This window comes from Pongo pygmaeus, chromosome 11, assembly GCF_028885625.2.
Source record: "Pongo pygmaeus isolate AG05252 chromosome 11, NHGRI_mPonPyg2-v2.0_pri, whole genome shotgun sequence".
Taxonomy (NCBI): domain Eukaryota; kingdom Metazoa; phylum Chordata; class Mammalia; order Primates; family Hominidae; genus Pongo; species Pongo pygmaeus.
Window position 1 is genome coordinate 34,945,859 of NC_072384.2, and position 25,041 is coordinate 34,970,899.

Consider the following 25,041-nt stretch of genomic DNA (forward strand, 5'->3'; position numbering starts at 1 on the left):
TTGAGTTAATTTTTGAATATGGCGTGAGGCAAGAGTTCATCCTCATTCTTTTTCAAGTATATATCTAGTAATTCTAGCATTATTTGTTGAAGATACTTTTCTTTCCCCATTAAATAACCTTGGAATCCTTGTCGAATATCCGTTGACCATAAATGTAAGGGTTTTTTCCTGAGCTCTCACCTTACCCTATTATATATTTCTATCCTTTTGCCAGTACTACATTGTTTTGATTGCTGTGGCTTTGTAGTAACTTTTAAAAATGGGAAGAGTGAGTACTCCTACTCTGTTCTTTTTCTTGTTGTTGTTGTTGTTGTTGTTGTTGTTGTTGAGATGGAGTCTTGCTCTGTCGCCCAGGCTGGAGTGCAGTGGCGCGATCTCGGCACACTGCAAGCTCCGCCTCCCGGGTTCACGCCATTCTCCTGCCTCAGCCTCCCGAGTAGCTGGGACTACAGGCGCCCGCCACCACGCCCAGCTAATTTTTTGTATTTTTAGTAGAGACGGGGTTTCACAGTAGTCTCGATCTCCTAACCTCGTGATCCGCCCGCCTCGGCCTCCCAAAGTGCTGGGATTACAGGCGTGAGCCACCACACCCGGCCTACTCTGTTCTTTTTCAAAATTGTTTTTAGTATTCAGGCTCTTTGCAATTCCATATGAATTTGAGAATGGGCTTTTCTGTTTCTGCAAAAAAAGACCTTTGGAGTTTGATAGGTATTGCGTGGAATATGTAGGTCTCTTTGATATTATTGCCATATTAACAATATTAAGTTTTCCAGTCTTAAATGAGCATAGGATGTTTTTTTGTTTACTCTGGTCATCATTGATTTCATATTCTATTGTTTTGGGATTTGTCTATCTCCCTTTTAAGTTCTATCAGTTTTTTATAGTATTTGAAGCTATATTAAACAATTTATATTTATCATGTCTTCCTGATATATTGACTCATACATAACGTTTTTCTCTGTCTCTAATAGTATTTCTTGAAACCTATTTTATCTGACATTATAGTGTCATTCTTTTGAGTAACATTTAAATGGTATATCTTTTTCTATCTTACTTGCAACCCCTGTATTTAAAGTGTCTTTCATTTATGATTATTAGTTTGGTTCTGCCTCTTTATACAGTGATTGGAGTATCGTTAGACCCTTTAAATTTAATATATTTTTGACATGGTTAGATTCAGGTATGCCACATTTCTATTTTTTTTTTATTTGCTCTATCTGTATTTTATTTTACTTTCCCGCATTTTATATTATTTGAGCTTTTTTTTTTAATAATGAATGCTTTATGAATTTCCGTGTCATCCTTGTGCAGAGGCCATGCTAATCTTCTCTGTATTGTTCCAATTCTGTCTTTTTAGGTACATCCCCTTGAATTTTCTGAATGTGTGTGTTTTTCTAGGGAATGTGTTACGTGCCTTTACCTTACCAAAATCTACTTCAAGTTAATATTGAAATTTCAAGTAAAATGTAGCAGCCTTATAACAGTATAATTCCATTTACATTCTCTCCATCCTTTTGCTGTTGTTGCCATATACACTGCATCTCTATATATGATATACCAAAAACAGTGTCAATAATTTTTGCCTTAAAAGAGATATTGGCAGCCGGGCACAGTGGCTCACGCCTGTAATCCCAGCACTTTGGGAGGCCGAGGCACACGGATCACTTGAGGTCAAGAGTTCGAGACCAGCCTAGCCAACGTCGCAAAACCCCATCTCTACTAAAAATACAAAAAAAAATTAGCTGGACCTGGTGGTGGGTGCCTATAATCCCAGCTACCTTGGGAGGCTGAGACACAAGAATTGCTTGAACCTGGGCAGCAGAGGTTGCAGTGAGCTGAGATCGTGCCACTGCACTTCTGGGCCACAGAGCAAGACTCCATCTCAATTAAAAAAAGAGAGAGAGATATTGGCTAGGCACAGTGGCTCAAGCCTGTAATCCTAGCACTTTGGGAGGCCGAGATGTGCGGATCACTTGAGGTCACGAGTTCGAAACCAGCCTGGCCAACATGGTGAAATCCCATCTCTACTAAAAATACCAAAAAAAAAAAAAATTAGCCAGGTGTGGTGGCGGGCACCTGTAATCCCAGCTACTCGGGAGACTGAGGCAGGAGAATTGCTTGAACCTGGAAGGTGGAGGTTGCAGTAAGCTGAGATTGCGCCACTTCACTCCAGCCTGGGAGACAGAGTGAGACTCTGTCTCCAGAAAAAAAAAAAAAAGATACCTTTTTTAATTAAAGGAAAATACCTAAACTCAGGATTTAGATTACTTTCTGATACCTCCAGGAACAGTTAAGGGATCCCATATGTATTGTGTCTATGTTAATGCTTCAAAGGCAGGAGATCTACAGTAAACTTGAGTGATTCTTGGCTAAAAACTAACCTAGGAATGTTATGCCTGGCTGGTTTTCAGATGAGATGAGCACTCTTTAAAATCTCCACAGATCTCTGTTCTTTTTACAGATAACCCAATCAGAAGAGCAGAATGTGAGTGAGCCCATGACACTGTTAAAGTTAACTTACCCACATACCTCTGTAATACTGGATTAGGTATTTATTCTTCACCCCAAACTAGGTCAGATTAAGAGAACTTCATTACTAATACTAATAACTCTGGAAGGAAAAATAAATCAAGATGGTCTTGATGGCATTTTAATTTGCATTAGAAATATGGTCATGCATCATTTAATGATAGAGATACATTCTGAGAAATGCATCTCTAGTGGGTTTTGTCATTGTGTGAATGTCACAAAGTGTATTTACACACACCTTGATGGTGTAGCCCTCTACACACCTAGGTTATATGGTATAGCCTACAAGCTACAAACCTATGCAACATGTTACTGTACTAAATACTGTAGGCAATTATATCACAATGGTAAGTATTTGTGCATCTAAACATATGTAAACATAGAAAAGGTACAGTAAAAATATGATATAAAAGTTTTTTGGTTTTTGTTGTTTTTTTTTTTTTTTTCTTTTTTGAGACGGAGTTTCTCTCTGCCGCCAGGCTGGAGTTCAGTGGTATGATCTCAGCTCACCACAACCTCCGCTTCCCTGGTTCAAGTGATTCTTCTGCCTCAGCCCCCCGAGTATCTGAGACTACAAGGCGCGTGCCACCACGCCCGGCTAATTTTTTGTATCTTTAGTAGAGACGGGGTTTCACTTTGTTGGCCAGATTGATCTCAAACTCCTGACCTTGTGATCTGCCCGCCTCGGCCTTCAGAAGTGCTAGAATTAACAGGTGTGAGCAACTGTGCCCGGCCAAAGGATTTTTTTAAATGGTACACCGATATAGTGCACTTAACCATGTATGCAGTTTGCAGGACTGTAAGTTGTTCTAGGTGAGTCAGTGAGTGGTGAGTGAATGTGAAGGCCTGGGACATTTTACTACTGTAGACTTCATAAACACTCTTAAATTAGGCTACACCTAATTTAATTAATACATTTTTCTTTCTTCACTAATAAACTAACCTTAGCTTATGTAACTTTATAAACTTTTTAATTCTTTTCACTTTTTTATTCTTATGTAATAAAACAGCTTAAAACACAAATACACCGTACAGCTCTACAGAAACATTTTCTTTATATCCTTATTCTAAAGCTTTTCTTTTATGAATTTTTAAATTTTCTTTCTTTTTAATTTTTTTTAATTAAAAACTAAGGTGCAAACATGCATATTAGCCTAGGCCTACACAGTTCAGGATCATCAGCATCATTGTCTTCCACCTCCACATCTTGTCCCTCTAGAAGGTCTTCAGAGGCAGTAACACACGTGGAGCTGTCATCTCCTTTGTGGAGCTGTCATCTCCTATGATAACAATGCCTTCTTCTGAAATACCTCCTGAAAGACCTCCCTGAGCCTCTGTGTGTGTGTGTGTGTGTGTGTTTGGTTTGGAGTTGGTTTTTTGTTTTTTGTTTTTTGTTTTTTGAGACAGAGTCTCACTTTGTCACCCAGTCTGGAATGCAATGGCATGATCTTGGCTCACTGAAGCCTCGGCCTCCCAGATTCAAGCAGTTCTCCCACCTCAGCCCCCCAAGTAGCTGGGACTACAGACACATGCATCACACCTGGCTAATTTTTGTATTTTTTGTAGAGACAGGGTTTCACCATGTCACCCAGGCTGGTCTCGAACTCCTGAGCTCAAGTGATCCATCCACCTGAGCCTCCCCACAGTGCTAGGATTACAGGTGTGAGCCCCTGCCCCTGGCCCTGAATCTGTTTTGTAGTTTTTAATAAGTAGCAGGACTACATCCTTTTTTTTTTTTTTTAAGACAGGCTCTTGCCTCTGTCACTCAGGCTGGAGTGCAGTGGTACAATCACTGCTCACTGCAGCTGTGACCTCCTGGGTTCAAGTAATCCCCAACCTCAGCCCCTGAGTATCCAGGACTACAGGCGTGTGCACCACCACACCTAGCTAATTTTTTAATTTTCAGTAGTGATAGGGTCTCACTATGTGGCCCAGCCAGATCTCGAACTCCTGGGCTCAAGCGATCCTCCCGCCTCAGCCTCCCAAAGTGCTAGGATTACAGGCGTGAGCTGCCATACCCAGCCCAGAAGGACTACATTCTGAAATAATAGTTAAAAATATTGTAAATACATAAACCAATAACAGCCATTTATTATCATTACCAAGTCTTATTTATATACTATCTGCTACATTTTTAAACAACTGCTAGCACAGTGGGACTACAGACATGTGAGTGATGTATTATGCTATGACATCACTGGGTGATAGGAATTTTTCAGCTCCTTTATAATCTTAGGGGGCCACCATCATATATGCAATCTATCATTGACCAAAATGTCACTTTGTGATACATGACTGTATGAGAAGAATTAAAGTATGGAACCAGTATAACTGTGCATTAATGTGGGAGTGGATAAAATAGTTTATACAATGAATGTTGTTTAGCAATTAAATTGAATGAGCTAGCTGTGTATGTTTCAATAAAGAAAGATGTCTCAAAAACAATATGAATTGCAAAATAAGTTTCATGAAGTTGTATGTAGTTGAGTTTCCCTTATTTGAAAAGCCTGGGACCAGAAGTTTCAGATTTTTTTTTTTTTTTGGAATATTTTCACATATACAATGAGATATCTTGGGATAGGGCCCAAAGTCTAAAACCAAGTTGACTTGTGTTTCATATACATCTTATACACATAGCTTAAGGTAATCTAAGCAATATTTTAAATAATTTCATGCATGATGTAAAGTTTTCACTGTAACCTGTCAGATGAAGTCAGGTGTGGAGTTTCTTTTTGAGTACTGACGTGACATGATGCTTTTGGCATCATGTGGGTACTCAGAAAGTTAAAGATTTTGGAGCATTTCAGATTTTGGACATTTGAATTTTTAAAATACTCGCCCAGGCGCAGTGGCTCATGCCTGTAATCCCAGCACTTTGGGAGGCCGAAGTGGGCGGATCACTTGAGGTCAGGAGTTTGAGACCAGCCTGGCCAATATGGTGAAACCCCAACTCTACTGAAAATACAAAAATTAGCTGGGCATGGTGGCACATGCCTGTAATCCCAGCTACTCGGGAGGTTGAGGCAGGAGAATTGTTTGAACCTGGGAGGCGGAGGTTGCAGTGAGCCAAGATGGCAGCACTACACTCCAACCTGGGCGACAGAACGAGACTCCTTCTCAAAAAAAAAAAAAAAAAACCTAAAAATAAATAAAATAGTAATACATGTATGGATAATAGATATATAGTAAATAGATATATACTATATAGTAAAATCACCAACTACAGAATAATGGCTTCTGTGGAAGTTAGAGTAAAGGAAATAGGGTGAGTCTTTAGCTAATTCAGTAAGTTTGGTTTTGTAAGAGAGAGAGCTGAAGCAAATATGGCAAAAAAAATTAAAATCTAAATATGATTGATGACACATTAGTTATCTTTTTATGGATACTGTATGTTTGAATTTTTTTAAAAATTTCAGTTAAATTTAAGAAAAATCAGTTTTCCGATGATTAGTGCTAAAAAGAATTATCACTCATTAAACTCTGATCTTCCTCACAGAAAAACATATGTAATGCAAGTAAAATTGATTTTTTTCCCGGAATATTTATGATCCTAGATGCCAGCCTGTTATTGCGCTCCAGGCCACTATCACTCCAGCCAACCTCAGTATCGCCCAGTCCCTTCTGTTCATTACAATTCACATCTAAGCCAACCACTGCCACAACCTGCGCAGCAGACAGGTGAGTTGTGTTTCTTATGTCATAACTTCTGAGCCATGCTTTTTTCCATCTTCTATTTCAGTATTGCTCTTAAGATAGTACCTACTGAGTCTCTCAGGATCTCGAATATGTTCATACATATGAGTTTGCAAACCAATGAGATTAAAAGAGTGAGCAAATCTTAGCATCCTCTGGAAAATACCACAGTGTCACGTCTACATGCTAAAGAGTTGGGAGCTGTACTGGGAATATCTTAAGCAGTTTGTTAAGTGGCTGCCATCTCTCACTGCCATTGAGATTGAAACTGTCTTTGCAGCCTGATAAATCACCTATGGTAACAGCAAAAGAGAGGCAAGGCAAGGCAAGGAGACTTATGAATGGCTAACCAGAAGCAAAGATCAAAACCACCTAACTTGGATTGAGAACCCTAGTCTAGGGATGATATTTTGATCTCTTAGTAGGCATGCCTTTAAAAGAAATGATGTACTTAGCATATTTTCTGTGTTTTGCTTTTCAGTTTATTGATTGATAATGAAAAGTATTTTTAAACCAAATACAATCTAAGGCCACTTAAATGAAATTTATTAAAACTCAGCATTGTTTTTGTTTTAGCACTTTGCAGATTTTCTTCAAGCATTCAGTGAAAACAATTTTGATCTCAGTGTATAAAACTATCTTACTGATTTTTTAATGAACTCATTTCTCTATATGCTTCTCACCTAGATGTGTACTTCCCAGATGTTTAATAAGGTATTTATTCAGCCTTTTATAACTCTAGGAGTTGAAGTAGAATTTTATCATTGGTTTCTTTAGAGCTTTCTTAACTGCTTATCACTATTGGAGGCTCCCTGACTATGTGAGTGTGACTCACTGAGGAACCCATAACCTCCTCCTCCACTGAGGCTGTTTACTGCTCTTGATATTGTGTGAAACTCTTCAGGGTTACCACCAGTTTAGGAGAAGCATCTCTGCACTGGCCCATCTGATGAATAGTAGTCATACTTCTCTTTATTGTTGCAGTCTTCAGTGATCATTGTGATTCACTAACTTTCTCTGCTAGATATAGTTCATGCTTAGCATAGCCATGCAGGATAACTTCCAGGTCCTCAATCTGTTACCATTAGGAGTTGTCTCGTTGTTAGTTTACAGGTTCTCCCCTTTTTAGTATGTTACTAGCCTTGTATTGTACGTGTGACAAATGTTCTTCCAAAGAACGTTGAATACAAACATTGGTCATTTTAGCCAAGTTAGAATTTTAGTTCCAAGCTACCTAAAATTTAATAATACAGTCCACGTCAAATAATGTAAACTAGTATATGATATAATTTCAAAAGGTATCAAAAGTTATTCTCTATTCGTGGGAACATTGGTTGTGGTACTGCTCATTAGCTTTATATACATTGGTGTTTTATTCAGAAACAATTTTCTGAATTTTTCTGGACCTCAAGTAATAGAATTTTCATATTGTTTTTTCTTGATTTTTTTCTTCCAAAATTATAACACAGACTGTAGCTGATGCCATAATAAAGAAATGTACCTTCATGCTACTCATTTAAATATCCTTGTGTGTGACTAATTAACTTATTAGTACACTCTATTAATAAGGCGATTAAAAATCCTTTGTTCTGTGTTTGTGTTAGCTTACTAATTTTGTTCTTCAACATGGCAAAATTTTTATCCCTCTCCATGGTCAAACTGCCTACAAAATCACTTTCAATCACAGGTTGGGACTAGTGTGCTAGTATGAATGCCTCTCTGAAAAAAAAAAAAAAAAAAAAATGACACTCAATAGAATCCAACTAAATATGCCTGATTGGGGGTGAAAACATCTATGTGACAGATAGCATGTGTTTATCATTGGTGATATTTTTAACTGTGGGGTTTTCTCTGATGCTAGTTATGATGAGAAGGAGGAAACAATAAATCAGGTTGCATCTGGATAGTGCTACAGGCACAAAAAAGAGAATCATGTCTTTGAAAAATGTTTGACATTGTGTTTGACTCTTACGAGTCAGTCACAATATAACTTTATAAAAACTAGACTTGTCCTTTCAGCTGTTTTATATAGTATCCTCTTAACTTACAGCTTAAGTTAGTTGACTCATTCAGTTTGAAGAATAAAAGGAATAAATCCTCAAAGCATTCTTATCTAAAAGAGAAAGGAATTTTGTTATGCTAATAAGTATCATAGAAAATTTTCCTTTAAAGAAAAGTTCAGCAGGGCCAGTGCCAACTATTGTGTTGGTAATTGTATTGAACCTTTTCATAGAATTAGTGGGGATTTGAACTCTTTTTTAAAAGTTATAATCTAAAGACTTTTTTATAGTTAGCTCATCATTAATTTTTATGTCAAAACTTGCAGAAGGCCAGGCACGGTGGCTCACACCTGTAATCCCACCACTCTGGGAGGCCGAGGCAGGTGGATCACCTGAGGTCAGGAATTTCAGACCAGCCTGGCCAACATTGTGAAACCCTGTGTCTACTTTAAAAATACAAAAAAAAAATTAGCCGGGCATGGTGGCGCACATCTGTAATACCAGCTACCGGGAGGCTGAGGCTGGAGAATCGTTTGAACCTGGGAGGCGGAGGTTCCAGTGAGCTGAGATGGCGCCACTGCACTCCAGCCTGGGCAACAGAGTGAGACTCTGTCTCAAAAAAAAAAAAACTTAACAGAAAAGTGTGCATTTATGTTTGTATGTGCCCTAGTGTAGAAAAGTAAAAGGTACTGGGAAATTAACACAATAGTTTATTGTTTTTGAGTTTTTTTACAGATATATAGCAATTACTGTCTCATAATTTACATTTTTATATGGAAACATACTTCTGGGTTTCCTTTTGGTTTTTATTTTCTTACCTTTCTACATTCTACTATCCCAATCTGATTAAAAATGAGAAATAATTTTTCATATCTCTTATATTTTTATTTCTTGTCAAACAGCACTTGCTTACCCCACAGTGTCAAGAAGCATGTTTTTTTTTTTAATTACATAAAAGGGTGAAACTAATTATTCAACCAAATAATGAAAACACTAGTAGATTTGGAGCAATTTTTTTTTCACTGTGGCACAAGTAATGTTTAAATGTTTGTATTTGAACTTAAAGAAATTTTGCCCTAAATTAAAAAGCCCAACTGAACAAAGTATTTTTAGACCAGATAGGGTATAGGCAGTAGAAATACAGGATCTTTCATTATTTTTCCTTTGGTGGATAGGGAGGAGGTTGGGGAAATATCTCAAGGATAAAATGCTCTAGGTCTTTTATCCATGTGTGCCAGTGGACCACAACTGAAATCAGGACTAACATTACTGCTGGGGAAATGAATGTACTAGTCTTCTGTTATGAATGTGAAACTACTGAACTGTTCATTCAAAACAAGGTTGAGTAAACCCCTATCAACAGAAACGGAAGAAACCCTGGCTACACACATAAGACTTTCTGGACAATGCACTGTATATTGGGAAAGAACAACAAAATAAAAGTCAGAATCCTGATGGCCCTTAGTCATTTGTAACTGGTGTTAGGCATATCACTTAAAGCCACTGAGTTTCAGTTGGACTCATTTGCAAAGTATGGAAGTTTTACTGTGTTGTCTATTGAAGCCTCTGTGTACTCTAAAACTCCATGATTCTTTGTGTCTCATGTGAGTCATTTCTAGTTCTGAAAGGTAGAATAATAGAGAATTGGTTTGTAACAGCTTGGCAACCAACTGTCAATAACTGGAGTCAATGAAAGCAACTATTTCAAAAGATCAGATTACTTACCAGTTTCACTAATAAAGATTTATTACTTTAAACCTTTATCATAAAATGTATGCTTTGAATACTGTGAAGTACACTGCATATAAGGAGTGTGGTATAGTATAAAGAAACTTTCTGCAGGTAGTAATTATAGTGAAGATTGTAGGTTTACAAAGCCCTAGCTGTTTTCTGTGTAGCTGTTATTATTCTTATGACTCTTGAAAAGTTTGTAGCTTCACCATATACATTTAATATTTTGCAATAATTGGCCTTGTTCCTGAGCTGTTGGATTCGGGGCCGTAGCACTGTCTGAGAGGTTTACATTTCTCACAGTGAACCGGTCTCTTTTTCAGCTGCTTCCTGGCTTCTTTTTACTCAGGTTTCCACTGCTTTTTTGCTTTTTTTTAATGCTGTATGAAGGTGTTAACATTTGTTTATATTTTTCATTAATTGTAATACCTTTAAATTATGCATCATACTCAGAAATAAGGATTAGAATTTAAGTGACATCTTTGGCCTAATATAATTTACCTATTAAAAATTTGTGAAAGCTATCGCTTCTTTCTTTTCCAAAGTAGATTTGGATGACAAATTCAGTTTGGTTTTGAGCTTATCTAAAAAGCTTAATGTTTTAAGCATACCAAACTCATTAGCAGAAGTCAAATATGTCTCTCCCTATTGCTACACAACTTTTTAGGGATATTGTTATATATGAAAGCATGACATCAAACGGACCTAATACACCTAAATGCATTTGAAGCTACTTGGTCTCGGTTCTTACCAACGATATAATTTAATTTTTTTTTCCAAACGATGATGTTGTTGCATACCTGTGGAAAGCAAAATGATTCTGTGAAACTATACTTTTAGTTTTGCAACCATTTGATAACTTCAAAGATTATCAATGCATTATATCTATAGTCTTAGCTTTCCAGATAACCCAGAATCATACGGTTCCAAATTGATTAAACTTTGTTACCAGCAGACTATGGTAGGATCCTGATGAACGACACTATGGAAGAAACTTGTTAGGATAAACAGTCTTCAATGTGTGCATATTGTTGACAGAATTTGAAGGCACAAATTTAAGAGTAACTAGGGTGTAAAAGCCGAGAAAGGAAAGGTCAGCGCTACTGAGTGAGCAGGTGAGGGGGCTTATTGATAGGGGAGTCAGCTATGTCAAATAGGGACTCTAGGCACAAAGTCAATTTCTTTATTGACAACTTTCAATCCAAGTAGTAGGAATTTTGTATTTGTAAATTACTAGGTAGTGGCTCTGGCTATTCTTGTTTTTTCATTGATTCTGTGAGCATTTCTTAGTATGTATTGTGTGATTCAGCATAGATTCAGACATTGTATAATACCTACAAATCCACCTATTTCCCTTTTCCCTTCTCCATTAACCTGCCGCCACTGAAATCTGGAGCCAAATATATCTGGTAAGTACCCACAGATTTCCTTGAGTTGTATAGACTCTTCCATGGAATAGTTCTTTAAATAGCTGTGAGCAATAAACTCTGTGTGGCTGTTTTTGTTAGAATTGGTTTTTGTATATGTATATGTTTATTTCAGGCACAGGAGTGAGAGAAGAGGGGATGATAGATGAGAAGGGATAATCAAGTGTGATGGCAATTGCATCTCCTTCCAAATACACCCATGGGGCTGGCTTTAGTTGAACTTGCCTGCCTACTAAAATAGTGCCACAGACAGAAGCCCAAGATTATAAGCTTGAGATTTTAACAATTTGGTCTTGTAGATGCCTAGTTACAAATAAATTTGAGTTTAGTAAAATGGCTCATCTTTTTTTAAAAAAAAAAAAAAAAAAAAAAACCTACCTTCACAGTGCTTCTATTGTACAAGCACAGTCTGGAAAAAAAAATTAATAGGTACTATTAAGTGAAATAACCTTAGATTCATTGGTATTCTAAGCATTTCTTTAATACTTTTTGTAATTTTTCTGATTATTTCTGTGTTATTAAGAATGCTTTCCTTTAGAACAAATGCTAGTTCAGATCACCTATATAAAATAAAATTAGCCTGTTAATGCCTGTTCAATACTTTTCTGCTGAACACTGCATTTCCTTCCTGCTCTCTTCTCGGTTAAAGTGAAAGAGAGTTAAAAATAGAATATTCTTTGGAGCCCTCCAGGGAAGTTCCTGAACCATCAATTTATATTGTCCTAGTTCTCTCAGCTTGCAGAATTGATTGTGCTTTCCTCTGAAAGTGCTGAAAGAAATGGGATAATATTGCAGCAGTGCAGTCCTTTAACAAAGCAGAATGGTAGTGTTTTTTTAAAAAAAAAAATCTATGTTGAGATCTGGATATTTATTTTGTTGTTTGGTATCACTTACTATTGGCATTTCTTACTTTACAAAATAGAGGCTTTCCCACAATATTGACGTAAATTCCTATAAAAGATATACTGTTTTCCTCTACTTTCCAGGTTAAATTCAGAAGTATCACAGGAAGAATTTTTTTTAATTCTAATATACTAAAATATACTTTTTAATGAAGAAAGAATAATTTATGTGGTAGCCAAGTTGGAGTCAGGATACTAGAAATACTCTTCTTGTAGCATTTTTGAAACCTGTTGATACTTTTCATTCTCTAGGAATCTACTTCTCCTTCCTAATCCTCAGCCTTCTCCCTCTTTTCCAGATCATTGGATTTTTCTTTCTCAAACTTGGCAGTGTTCAAACTATACTTTTGACACTATCAGAACTCTGTACCCACTCTTGCTTTTGTGTGAATAATTAGACAAGGAACCAAACCTACAATGCCACTTCTCTAGGTGTCACTCTGTAACGGTTCATGCCCAGCAGTCTGAAATTTCTTTGTTTAAACAAAAGTTCAGAGGAATTCATGAGCAACTTGAACAGTTCAAGATGTAAATTTTATTAAGCAAATGTACATAATGTGAGGCATACCTGTAATTAAATGATCCTTTATGTTAACAATTATTTTATTAATGATTTTGTCTTATATAGGCAAGAGTAAGATTCTTATCTTTGATTGGATTAGGAGAATTATGTGGGTTTTTTTGTTTTTAGTGCTTTCCAGCTGAGTATTTCTAGTTTTGCTTGTGATTATAGTAATTTTAACCAATATAGATCCCAGTTTTATTTTCTTTTTCATTGGAACAAATGCTAGCCTGTTAATGCCTGTTGAGTACTTTTCTGCTAAGGACTGCATTAGAAAAAGACCAATAATCTTTTAGTAATCTTTAATGTTCTGCTCTTTAGAGAATATAATTCAAAATTATATACTTTTTAGCCAGTTACTGTGTTGTATAATTATTAGAATGAGTGATAAAACATTTCATCATGATTTCTGGAAAAAACATTCATATTCCTGTCCTAATGCCAGTCGAATTTCCCTCCTGGGGTACTGATCATACTGAGCATCAAATGTTAAATGACAATTTTAGTTATGTTAGTTTAGAACGGTTCCTCAGACCCTGATGGCTTTCTACCCAGTGTAGTTTAAACCTGGTTGAGTTTTCCTGCCTTGGATGTAAAAATGAATGAAATGCTACTCAGTGGATGGAAAAAAGTCATTGCTTCACAGAACTTCAAGACTTCACCCATAAAACATAGCAGCTCTCTTTGCACAAAATGTGTCCGGGTTAAAGCTGTCACAGCCCTACTGAGTAAAGTCTGACTTCTTGGCAAAGCAGCCTGACTTTGTGGAGAAGACAGCCAGTATCTATGAAAACTCTGCCAGACTAATCTTGTATAGACTCATCTGGAATGTGGCAGCAGACATTTTGAGCAAAAGCAGCCTCTGAGGCGAAATAGCAAAACTAAAGCCCAAAGGGAACATTGGAGATTCACATGGAAATACTCAGGCTGAGAGACAGAACTGTGGGATGTGGAACCTGAAATAGTGTCACCATTTGAGCCATTTCTTCTCCTTCCCAATTGTCTTTTGTTATGTTTTAATATTTTTAGAGATGGAGTCTCACTGTTTTGCCTAGACTGGAGTGCAGTGGCCCTTCCTAATTGTTTAATACAATTTATGCATATAATCTAATTATAGTAAGGCAAGGAAGTGTAACTTTGAAATACATAAGTAGTAAACCACGAATCTTGGGGGTAGTGGACAAACCAAGGGAAGGACTGTTCCTCCCACAGAGAGGACAATGTGGGCTAATCATATGCTTATTTACACCTGCTCTTTTTTAAAGCCCCCAAGTTCATGTGGCTACCATCTGAACTAACTACTCAAAAATTTTCACTCTGATTTCTATTTTAAATAACAATGCTTATACTCACCAATAAATCTTTAGTTCAAATGAACGAAAAGTTTCCTTGTTGATTGACATTATTTCCAGTAATTATCTGTTTTCCTGTAATTAAGTTTATCTTGAAACTTAGGTATGTTAAGCTACAGTAAAGTCTTCATTAACCAAAATTATCAGAAAATGAAACAAGGCCAGGTTCTGCTTATTTGAACAATATTACTATAATACTTTTTCTTCTTCAACATATGTTCCTCAAAAAAGTAAATTTTAGAATCAGACAGCTGTGTGCAGCTCCCAGCTACACACTTGATAGCTGTTGACCATAGAGAAGGTATGAACCTCTCTGTGCCTTTTGTTTCCTCATCTGAAAAATAGGGATAATAATTGTATCTATTTCATAAAATTGTGAACACTAAATGAGTTAACATATGTAAAGTACTCAGAACAGTGCCTGAAACTTAATAAATATCATTTGAGGCTTAGGTATTAAGATTAGCTTGTGTGACTGGGCACGGTGGCTCACCCCTGTAATCCCAGCACTTCGGGAGACTGAGGCAGTCCAATCACCTGGTGTCAGGAGTTCAAGACCAGCCTGGCCAACATGGTGAAACCCCATCTCTATTAAATATACAAATATTAGCTGGGTATGCTGGCACGCACCTGTAATCCCAGCTCCTTGGGCGAGAGAAGCACTTGAACCCAGGGGGTTGAGGTGGCCATAAGCCGAGATTGCACCACTGCACTCCAGCCTGGGCGACAGAGCAGACAGAGCAAGACTCAGTCTCAAAAAAAAAAAAAAAAACAAACCAACAAAAAAGATTAGCTTGTGGTATCATTGAAGCAAAGATAATTATATTTTAAATGAAAATTTAAATTTAAAATGAAAATATAATTTTTAAGATAATTATATTTTAAGTGAAAATTTAAATTTAAAATGAAAATATAATTTTAAATTATATTTTAAGTGAAAAGACAGGAATTTGGGGCCAAATTCCAGAGCAGACACAGGAAGCTGACAGAGTTAGCTCTAAAATGTTTATATTTTTTGTCCTTTTAGCTACTCAACACATGCCTTCATCCTGAAAGTACAGTAAAGATCAGTTGAGTTGTTTGATGTTAAACTTGAGGTCTAAATATGTTTTGAAGAAAATTACTTAAATACTTTCTTCCCATACATTGTAAAATTTCTATTGATAAGATGTGGAAGCATTATATGAAAAAAGATTTTGAAATAGTCTGTGTCATATAGCCCCATTTCTATAAATAATGAAAATGAATATATATGTTGCCCTCTGCATGGAAAATTAGGCTAGCCACATATAAGAATGTAAATGGAGAGTATCTGTAAGTGATTATTTTCCCATGTAGACTTTTTCTATGTATGTATTTTTTTCCAAATTTTCTACTATAAAAATCTTTTTTATGCTCTACCTTATAGAGCATAAAAATATTTTTATAAAAGATATTAAGTCTACGTTTTTAAAAATATTCAGGCCACGTGCCGTGGCACACCCCTATAATCCCAGCACTTTGGGAGGCCAACAGGGGCAGATCACTTTGAGCTCCAGAGTTCAAGACCAGCCTGGGCAACATGGCAAAACCCTGTCTCTACTAAAAATACAAAAATTAGCTAGGTGAGGTAGCACGCACCTGTAATTCCAGCTACTCAGGAGGCTAAGACAAGAGAGTCGTTTGACCCAGGGGGTGGAGGTTGCAGTGAGGTGAGATTGCACCACTGCATTCTGTCCTGGGCGATAGAGTAAGACTCTGTCTCAAAAAATAATAGTAAGTAAATAAATTAAAAGTAAAAATATTCAAATAACACCTTCATTACAAACTTTACATACTAGATATAAAGTTAAACATTTGTATTCTTTCTTTGAGTTCTTCCTAAGCACTTGGAGGCTAATTATATGGAATCTGTGATTTAGCTGCTGTACAGTTTTTCTAGGAGAGACTTAATGAGTGATCCAGAAATTCCAGTCTGATGTGATTTGTATTCGTGGGAGTGTCATTTTAATGAAAAGGTGATTAAATATGTTTAATCTTATAAACCATTGTTACGTTAAAATTTATTTTTTTAATTTTAATTTTTATTTTTTTAAGATGGAGTTTTGCTCTTGTCGCCCAGGCTGGAGTGCAATGGTGCGATCTCAGCTCACTGCAACCTCTGCCTCCTAGGTTCAAGTGATTCTCCTGCCTCAGCCTCCCAAGTAGCTGAGATTACAGGTATGCGCCACCATGCCTGGCTAATTTTGTATTTGTAGTGAAGATGGGGTTTCACTATGTTGGTCAGGCTGGTCTTGAACTCCTGACGTCAGGTGATCTACCCACCTCGGCCTCCCAAAGTGCTGGGATTACAGGTGTGAACCACTGTGCTGGCCCAATGTTACCTTAAAATTTAAATTCAGGCCGGGCGCCGTGGTTCATGCCTATAATCCCAGCACTTTAGGAGGCTGAGGCGGGCAGATCACCTGAAGTCAGGAGTTTGAGACCAGCCTGGCCAACATGGCGAAACCCTGTCTCTACTAAAAATACAAAAATTAGCCAGGCATGGTGGCACACGCCTGTAATTCCAGTTACTCGGCAGGCTGAGGTATGAGAATCACTTAAACCCAGGAGGTGGAGGTTGCGGTGAGCCAAGATGGTGCCACTGCACTCCAACCTGGCCGACAGAGTGAGACTGTGTCTCAAAAAAAAAAAAAAGAGGCATACACAAACCGTGAGAGAAGAACTAACCAGAAAACATTTATGTTACCTGTAGAGTTTTATGAGATGTGGCATAAGAAAATGGACAAAATCGTGAAGGGATTAATAAGATAGATTCTTAACGAAGGCATTTTTTAAGTGCTTGGCATCATTATTTTTAACAGCTCCACTGTGTTCAAAAACTCAATCCTAGCTTATTTATGCTACTTCTGAATGAAATCCTGAGATGTTAGTGTTTTTTCTCCTTTCACAGTCTTTAAAATCTAGAACTTCCTGGTAGTTCTTATCACTCTTCTATGTGTAAAACCTTTGCTTCTTCACCAGTATTCTGTTGTACCTTCATCTTCCGCTTATCACTTCACATACCATATTCATTCATTCATGACTATTCCCCATTAAAACATATTAACTGTCTTACTTTTTCCAAACCTTTTATTTTTGCTGAAATGAGCTTTTCCTTTAAGTGCAAGCCCAAATGTCACTACCTCTATAAATATCAGTCAGGACTAATTTCTTCCTCTTATTTTCATAAGACTCTATTTATACTGCTATCCTCATACGGTGTGGTGGCTAAAAATGCCTAATTTCAAAGATAGGGACCATGTCATATCTATCTTTATCTAACTCAGATGGTGTCCTTTTTACTATCGTTTGTAACAAATAACTAGATGCTGAGATCAACTGTTTTATATTTCATGTCAAATTTTCAAAATGTACGTGGTGTTTGTAAGAGAGTGTGTGTGTGTGCTTGTGTGTGTGTGTGGCAATTAGTGGGCATGGATATTAATGGAGATTAGGCTGCTTTAAAGAATAAGACACCAAGCCAGCCTTGGTGGCTCTCGCCTGTAATCCCAGCACTTTGAGAAGCTGAGGTGGGCGGATCACCTGAAGTCAGGAGTTCAGGACCAGCCTGGCCAACATGGTGAAACCCCCATCTCTACTAAAAATACAAAAATTAGCCGGACATGGCGGTGTGTGCCTGTAGCCTCAGCTACTGGGGAGGCTGAGGCAAGAGAATCGCTTGAACCCAGTAGGTGGTGGTTTCAGTGAGCCAAGATTGCACCCCTGCACTCCAGCCTGAGCGATAGAGACTGCATCTAAAAACAAAACAAAAAAAAGAATAAGATGCCATTGGAAATTTACTCACGCAGCTTTCATGATGTAACGAGGCGTGGTGGTGCACACCCGTAGTCCTAGCTCCTCAAGAGGCTGAGGTGGGGAGGATTTGTTGAGACAAGGAGCTCGAGGGTACAGTGAGCTGTGAACATGCCACTGGGCTCCAGCCTTGACAACAGAGTGAGACCCTGTCTCTAATAAAACAAAACAAAAAAACAAATTCAATGACCTAGAGTCCTACTGACCCCATATTAAATCACTACAACATGGTTTCTTATAGGTATTTATTGAAAGCCTTTTGTCTCAGACCTTTTATCATAATAGAGGATTTTAAGCAGGAGACCTCCAAGACGAGTCTCGTAAAATTGTTAAATTTAGATAAGTAAAAAAAATCAGGCCCGGTACAGTGGCTCACGCCTATAACCCCAACACTTGGCGATGCCAAGGTGGGCGGATCACTTGAGGTCAGCAGTTGGAGACCAGCCTGGCCAATGTGGTGAAACCGTCTCCAGTAAAAATAGAAAAATTAGCCGGGCGTTATGGCATGTGCCTGTAATCCCAGCTACCTGGGAGGCTGAGGCGGGAGAATCACTTGAACCCGGGAGGCGGAGGCTACAGTGAGCCCAGATTGTGCCACTGCACTCCAGCCTGGGCAACAGAATGAGACTCTGTCTTTAAAAAAAAAAAAAATCAGAAGCACATTTGCACATAAATTGGCCTTGTTTTTGCTTTTTAAAGCTTTCTTTCAAGGCAACCTATAACCTTGAATATTTCTTGAATAGACTACAAAAGTAATATGCATAACATTTTTAGTTTCTTAGGGGGGTATGACTGTTTTAAGTCAAATTATTTTAAGTCAGATTATATACAGTGATTTCTGCCAGATATATACAGTTTGTTTTCATTTTAGTAAACTAAAATTCTGCCAAGTCTGTCATAAGAAGTTATTATTCCAGTCTATACAGAACCCAAATTCTGATGCTGCAATAGACATGTGTATGTGTTGAGGTGGCATTTCCAACACAAAAAAAAAAGGTCTCATGTTCACATTTCATTTCCATTCCTGTGTTATTTTTCTAAGGGTGGAAATTTGTCATTGTATGTTTTAATGGTGTTTGGAATTTGGGGTATAAATTTGAAATACTTATCATTTGATGAACTGAAAATAGTGTTAAATGTTAATTGTTAGATTAAAAAGGAAGAAGTTTATTCTGTTCTCAGCCTTTACCTGCCTGTAAGTTTAAGTAGTATAGGAAATTCACAAGGAATAAAGGTTTAGCAAACAGCATATTATCAATCACTTTATTACAGATAAGAACTAGAACACACAGTATTTTATTTTTACAAAGTTAGATTGGTGAGAAGGAAGTCATTGGAAACATGGCCATAAAGTAGTTTTGCCATAGAAATAACATCATTTTACAAAAACCCTTCACTGTTAAGGGATTCACTATAACTGAATTTTTACTTTGGTTTTGGTTTTTTTCTGTGTTTTTGGTTTTTTGTTTGTTTGGTTGGTTGGTTTTGTTTGTTTGTTTTTTGAGACAGGGTCTTGCGCTGTCGCTTAGCCTGGAGTGCAGTGGCACTATCTTGTATTTTTTTGTGGAAACAAGATTTGGCCATGTTGCCCAGGCTGGTCTCAAACTCCTGAGCTTACCCACCTCCATCCACCCAATCCATCCATCTCCCAAAGTGCTGGGATTATAGGTGTAAACCACCACACCTGGCCAAGATTTTTAGTTTCTTAATTTTAATGTGTTGCTTTGTTACTGGATATACTTTGTAGTTATATTTTTAGAGAACATAGATGCTAGATTTTATTCAATTATTTGGTCCTTGAGCAGAATTATTAAGGCTACCAGACAACTACAGTGATGCTGCTGTCTATAATCAATACTTGAAATTGCCATTTTTGTTGCTTTAGGAATTAGTGAGGATATAAATGAAAACTGATAACAAAATGTATTTATGGTGTTATCAGGGAAACAATTTCATTGCCCTTTAGCTGTTAAAGTCTGTATAGGTGGTGTTCTAGTTCAGTTCATCTTTGTAAAAACTTTTCAGCTGGGCGCAGTGGCTCACGCCTGTAATCCCAGCACTTTGGGAGGCCGAGGTGGGCGGATCACGAGGTCAGGAGATCAAGATCATCCTGGCTAACGTGGTGAAACCCCGTCTCTACTAAAAGTACAAAAAATTAGCCGGGCGCAGTGGCGGGCACCTGTAGTCCCAGCTACTGGGGAGGCAGAGGCAGGAGAATGGCGTGAACCCGGGAGGCGGAGCTTGCAGTGAGCTGAGATTGTGCCACTGCACTCCAGCCTGGGCGACAGAGAGAGACTCCAACTCAAAAAAAACTTTTCAGTACTCTGAAGCTAGATGATTATTTTTATCCAGTTCTTTAAAAAATAAAAAAACTTTGTGGGTAGCATCTAGTAATTTACATGAGTCTTTAGCTAATTAGTATACTTAAAAGAATCCTCTTAGGATCAGGAGACAAAATACGATTCGTATTCACTACTTAGCGCTTATCATTGTAGATTCTTGTTAAGTAAATAAGTTTACTTGATAAAAGTAAATTTGTGCACTTAACTTACCACTTAAATTACCAACAGTCAGTTTAGGTGTTTGCTTTGTGACCTTGAGCAGTTTACTTGATTTGTTTAATGATCTGTCAAGTGACCTTAATCATACAATGAAGAAATAATCTAAAAAATTACTGTATAACTCCATTTGCCTGTGTCTTTGACACATTCATAAGTGGCTCTCTCCCCTGCCTTTTTTTTTTTTTTAATCCCAGCAGGGACAGTTTCATGGGAATGGAACCTCTGCAGATGCATAGAGCCACATGCTTGTGTTAATATTCTGTTGTTACCAACTTGAAATTCTTAATAGTTTTTTTTTTTTTTTTTTTAACAAAGGGCCCTACATATTTTCCATTTACTCTGGGCTCATGTTATGTAGCAACTCCTGGTCCTGAGAAACTAGTTGTCATAATCGATTGTAATATGCCCTGAATAGTAATTGTCCTATGTTATCTAAGTGTGTGACCCTATAATCTTTGCAATTGTAGAAGAAATCTTTGTAGGCAGATTTTATTTCATTATATTTTAGTGAGGGAATGTAGGTAACTTGGGCTAAAATGTTATTTCATAATAGATGGTTTTAGGGGCTTACCATTTAATCAAAATTTTGTCATTTTAGAGCATAAAAGTACTTGCTTAAATTTTTTTTTAAATCTTACTATATGAAATGAATTCAGCGCAGGATTTAACTCATTGTACCATTACAGGTTATCAAGTTATACCCAACCAGCAGCAAAACTACCAAGGAATAGTTGGAGTTCAGCAACCCCAGAGTCAGAGCCTAGTCAGTGGCCAACCCAACAGCATTGGAAATCAGATTCAAGGAGTGGTCATCCCCTATACTTCAGTGCCAACATATCAGGTATATTGTCTCTTTTATGTACTTTGGGTAGAGATGATTTTGAATAAATTAAGTGCACAACTACAATACATCTTCTATGGTCTCCTTTTAATACAGGAAAAACGCTTCTGTAATATACAACTTTTTATAGTCTTAAGAGTTTTATTAGTCGTAGAAGCTTGGTTTTATCGTCACTTTATTGCATTATTCATTTATTAATGTTTAGGATCTGAAACACATTGATATCGGCAAGTAAATATTGTCTGGCATTGTCTTATGTTTCCAGCAATATAGGTAGATGAGCAAATGTCTTATTCTATTCCTCAGCTCTTTAGAAAGTCCTCATTGCTGGGAGAGAGGAATAGGAGGGAAAATAGAGGTTAGTGGTAGATATTTGAAATAGTGAGATACAGTATAGACCATGAATCTGTAGTTATAGAATAGGGAAGTATGTGCAGTTTTCTGTGCTGTGACTGATTTTTTTCCTTCCTCTACATCCCAAAAAGCGATGATATGTCTCATATTTTAAAATGTTGTAGATTTTAGGCCAGGCACAGTGGCTCACACCTGTAATCCCAGCATTTTGAGAGGCCTAGGCAGGCAGATTACTTGAGATCAAGAGTTCAAGGTCAGCCTGGCCAACATGGTGAAACCCTGTTTCTACTAAAAACACAAAAAATAGCTAGGCAAGGTGGCGGGGCCTATAATTCCAGCTACTCGGGAGGCTGAGGCAGGAGAATTGCTTAAACCCGGGAAGTGGAAGTTGCAGTGGGTCACCACTGCACTCCAGCCTGGGCAACAGGCAGACGCCATCTCAAAAATAAAAACAAAATGTTACAGATTTTAATTTATAGTTCTAAAGCAGAAATACCTATTATTTCATGAATAAGCACGTGTCTTCAATATAATATGACACATTTTTCAAAAATTTGTTTTACCTTTATCTTTATGGAGTAATTTGCAAGAGGGTTTATTTTATTAGCCTCATTTTTTTCATAGCTGAGTCTGATTTTAAGAACTCCAGGCCAGGGCCAGGTGCAGTGGCTCATGCCTGTAATCCTAGCACTTTGAGAGGCCAAGGCGGGTGAATCACTTGAGGTCAAGAGTTCAAGACCATCCTGGCCAACATAGTGAAACCCCATTTCTATGAAAAATACAAAAATTAGCCAGGCATGGTGGCAGGCACCTGTAATGTCAGCTACTCAGAAGGCTGAGGCAGGAGAATCACTTGAACCCGGGAGGCAAAGGTTGCAGTGAGCTGAGATTACGCCACTGCATTCCGGGCTAGGTGACAAAGAGAGACTCTGTCACAAAAAAGGAGAGAACTCCAAAGACCACTTTCATTCATCTCAACAAGGAGAGAATAGCCTAGTTGGGAAGACAGGGAATAGCCTAGTTGGGAAGATAAAATACACGTATTTTGTGTATTTTATATGAACACATGTAAACAAATTGGTGATAGTGTACAGATGAGTAACTGAGAGGATCATGAAATACAGCAATGAACAGGTTAAGGACTTGATTTGAAGCCTTCTGAGAAGTTAGAAACCTTTAGCTCTTCAAAGAAAATGATGGGCGTAAATTGGTTAAGATGACATTCTGAGAATGAAGAAGAATATAAGCAAAGGTGCAAACATATTCCATATAATTTCAGAAAATTGAAATTAAAGTGTGAAATGTGAGATTGTCAAATGTTGTCGAGTACCAAGTGTATGTCCAGTTTTGAGAACCCTTGACCATAGAACACATCTACAAAAGAAAGAAAAGATACTTCATAAAAACTGGGTTTTCCATCTTCATTTTCTCTCACATCCCCCATGCTTCTGACCCCTTATCCTCCATCCTTGAGCCTAGGCACATGAGCCTGCCCTTCATCTGTTTCCCCATAGTTAAGCATTAAACAGGATTGGCACCAAGCCTGAAGCCTTCCTTTCTCAAAGACTGTGGTTATACTATCTAATCCAATACAGAGTTCAGCATATAAGATCTGCCCTTAATCTTCGGGGGCTTACATCTAGTAAGAGAAATGTCATTTTTAAACAAATTACAGCCTAATTAGTATAGTTTTTTTTTAATTAGCTGGATATTGAAAATATTCCAGAGCTAAGATAGTGGTCATAATTTTTACACCATACATTTTTACATTTTAACATTATTTTCTCATTGTATTTAATGTAATTCTCAGATTGCCTGAATGATTGTAGGAAGTATTGCTCTGGCCAGCAATCAATAATAGTCATCTGCTTTAAAGTATGGCTCCTACTACATTTGATAAACAAGCTAGGCAGTGATAAACTGTCATCTAAAAAATAAGCCAGAAAAGTCATCTGTCCTATACCTCCTGAGCCAGAGGGCATGGGTTTGAATTCTGACTTTCCCTCCAGTGTATTCTATGCCTGTACACTCTCTAGTAGTGGTCGGTCGCTTGCTCTCTCTCACTCGCTCTCTCTCTCCCTCCCTCCCTCCTTCTCTTTGTTTTTGAGACAGAGTCTTGCTCTGTCACCCAAGCCGGAGTGCAGTGGCGCAATCTTGGCTCACTACAACCTCTGCCTCCCAGGCTCAAGCGATTCTCATGCTTCAGCCTCCCAAGTAGCTGGGATTACAGGCGCGTGCCACCATGCCTGGCTAATTTTTGTATTTTTAGTAGAGACGGTGTTTAACCATGTTGGCCAGGCTGGTCTGGAACTCCTGACCTCAAGTGATCTACCCTCCTTGGCCTCCCAAAGTGCTGGGATTGCAGGCATGAGCCTCTGCACCCAGCCAGTCATTACCTTTTAAATCATAGAGCCAGGTGTAGAGAACAGTGAAGTGATTCTAGAACTGAGTTTCTGGAGCCACAGGGTTTGAATTCTGAGTTTCCTACTTACTAATCTAAGGTCTTACAGCTACTAAATGGGAAAGTCAGAATTCAAACTCATGCCTTCTATTTACCCATCTATAAAATAGATGATAAAAAGTACCTTCAAGCCTGGCACAGTGGCTCATGCCTGTAACCCCAGCACTGTAGGAGGCCGAGGCAGGCGGATCACCTGAGGTCAGAAGTTTGAGACCAGCCTGGCCAACATGGTGAAACCCCATCTCTACTGAAAAATACCTTCTTAGGTTGTTCAGAAGCCTTAATGAGATAATACACATAAAGCACTTAGAACAGAACTTAAAACATGGCAATAAGTACCCAATAATGTTAACCCTCCCTATCATTACTATTACTAACATCATTATCATCAGTGGTTATAGTGGTTATACTGGGTTTTCTGTGTGGTTTTTTTTTTTTTTTTTTGGAGACAGAGTCTCACTCTGTTGCCCAGGCTAGAGTGCAGTGACTCATTCTCAACTCGCTGCAACCTCCACCTTCTGGTTCAAGCAATTCTTGTGCCTCAGCCTCCTGAGTAACTGGGACTACAGGCACGCGCCACTACTCCTGGCTAATTTTTGTATTTTAGCAGAGACGGAGGCTGGTCTCGAACTCCCGAGCTCAGGCAATCTTCCCACCTCGGCCTCCCAAAGTGCTGGGATTATAGGTGTGAGCCACTGCACCCAGCCCGGCTTTCTTTCTTTTTTTTTTTTTCAAATAACGATCCTTCAGGCCATTGAATATATATTGGCTTTATTTAACAAAATCACTGTAAT

At 37.9% G+C, this 25,041-nt stretch overlaps 1 protein-coding gene and 1 non-coding gene across 31 annotated transcripts in view; one reads left to right on the top strand and one right to left on the bottom strand.

The window, feature by feature from the left end:
• Nucleotides 1–25,041, top strand: part of R3HDM1 (R3H domain containing 1) — a 187,877-nt gene that overhangs the window by 120,445 nt on the left and 42,391 nt on the right. For all 30 annotated transcript variants that reach the window (XM_054477850.2, XM_063647405.1, XM_054477848.1 and 27 more), the window contains 2 exons: nt 6,084–6,207; nt 21,278–21,432. In XM_054477850.2, the coding sequence (XP_054333825.1) occupies nt 6,084–6,207; nt 21,278–21,432 (279 nt within the window). The remainder of the gene's footprint in view (nt 1–6,083; nt 6,208–21,277; nt 21,433–25,041) is intronic.
• Nucleotides 1,267–1,369, bottom strand: LOC129032198 (U6 spliceosomal RNA). The gene has a single exon (XR_008501224.1). It is a non-coding gene; the product is annotated as a U6 spliceosomal RNA (small nuclear RNA).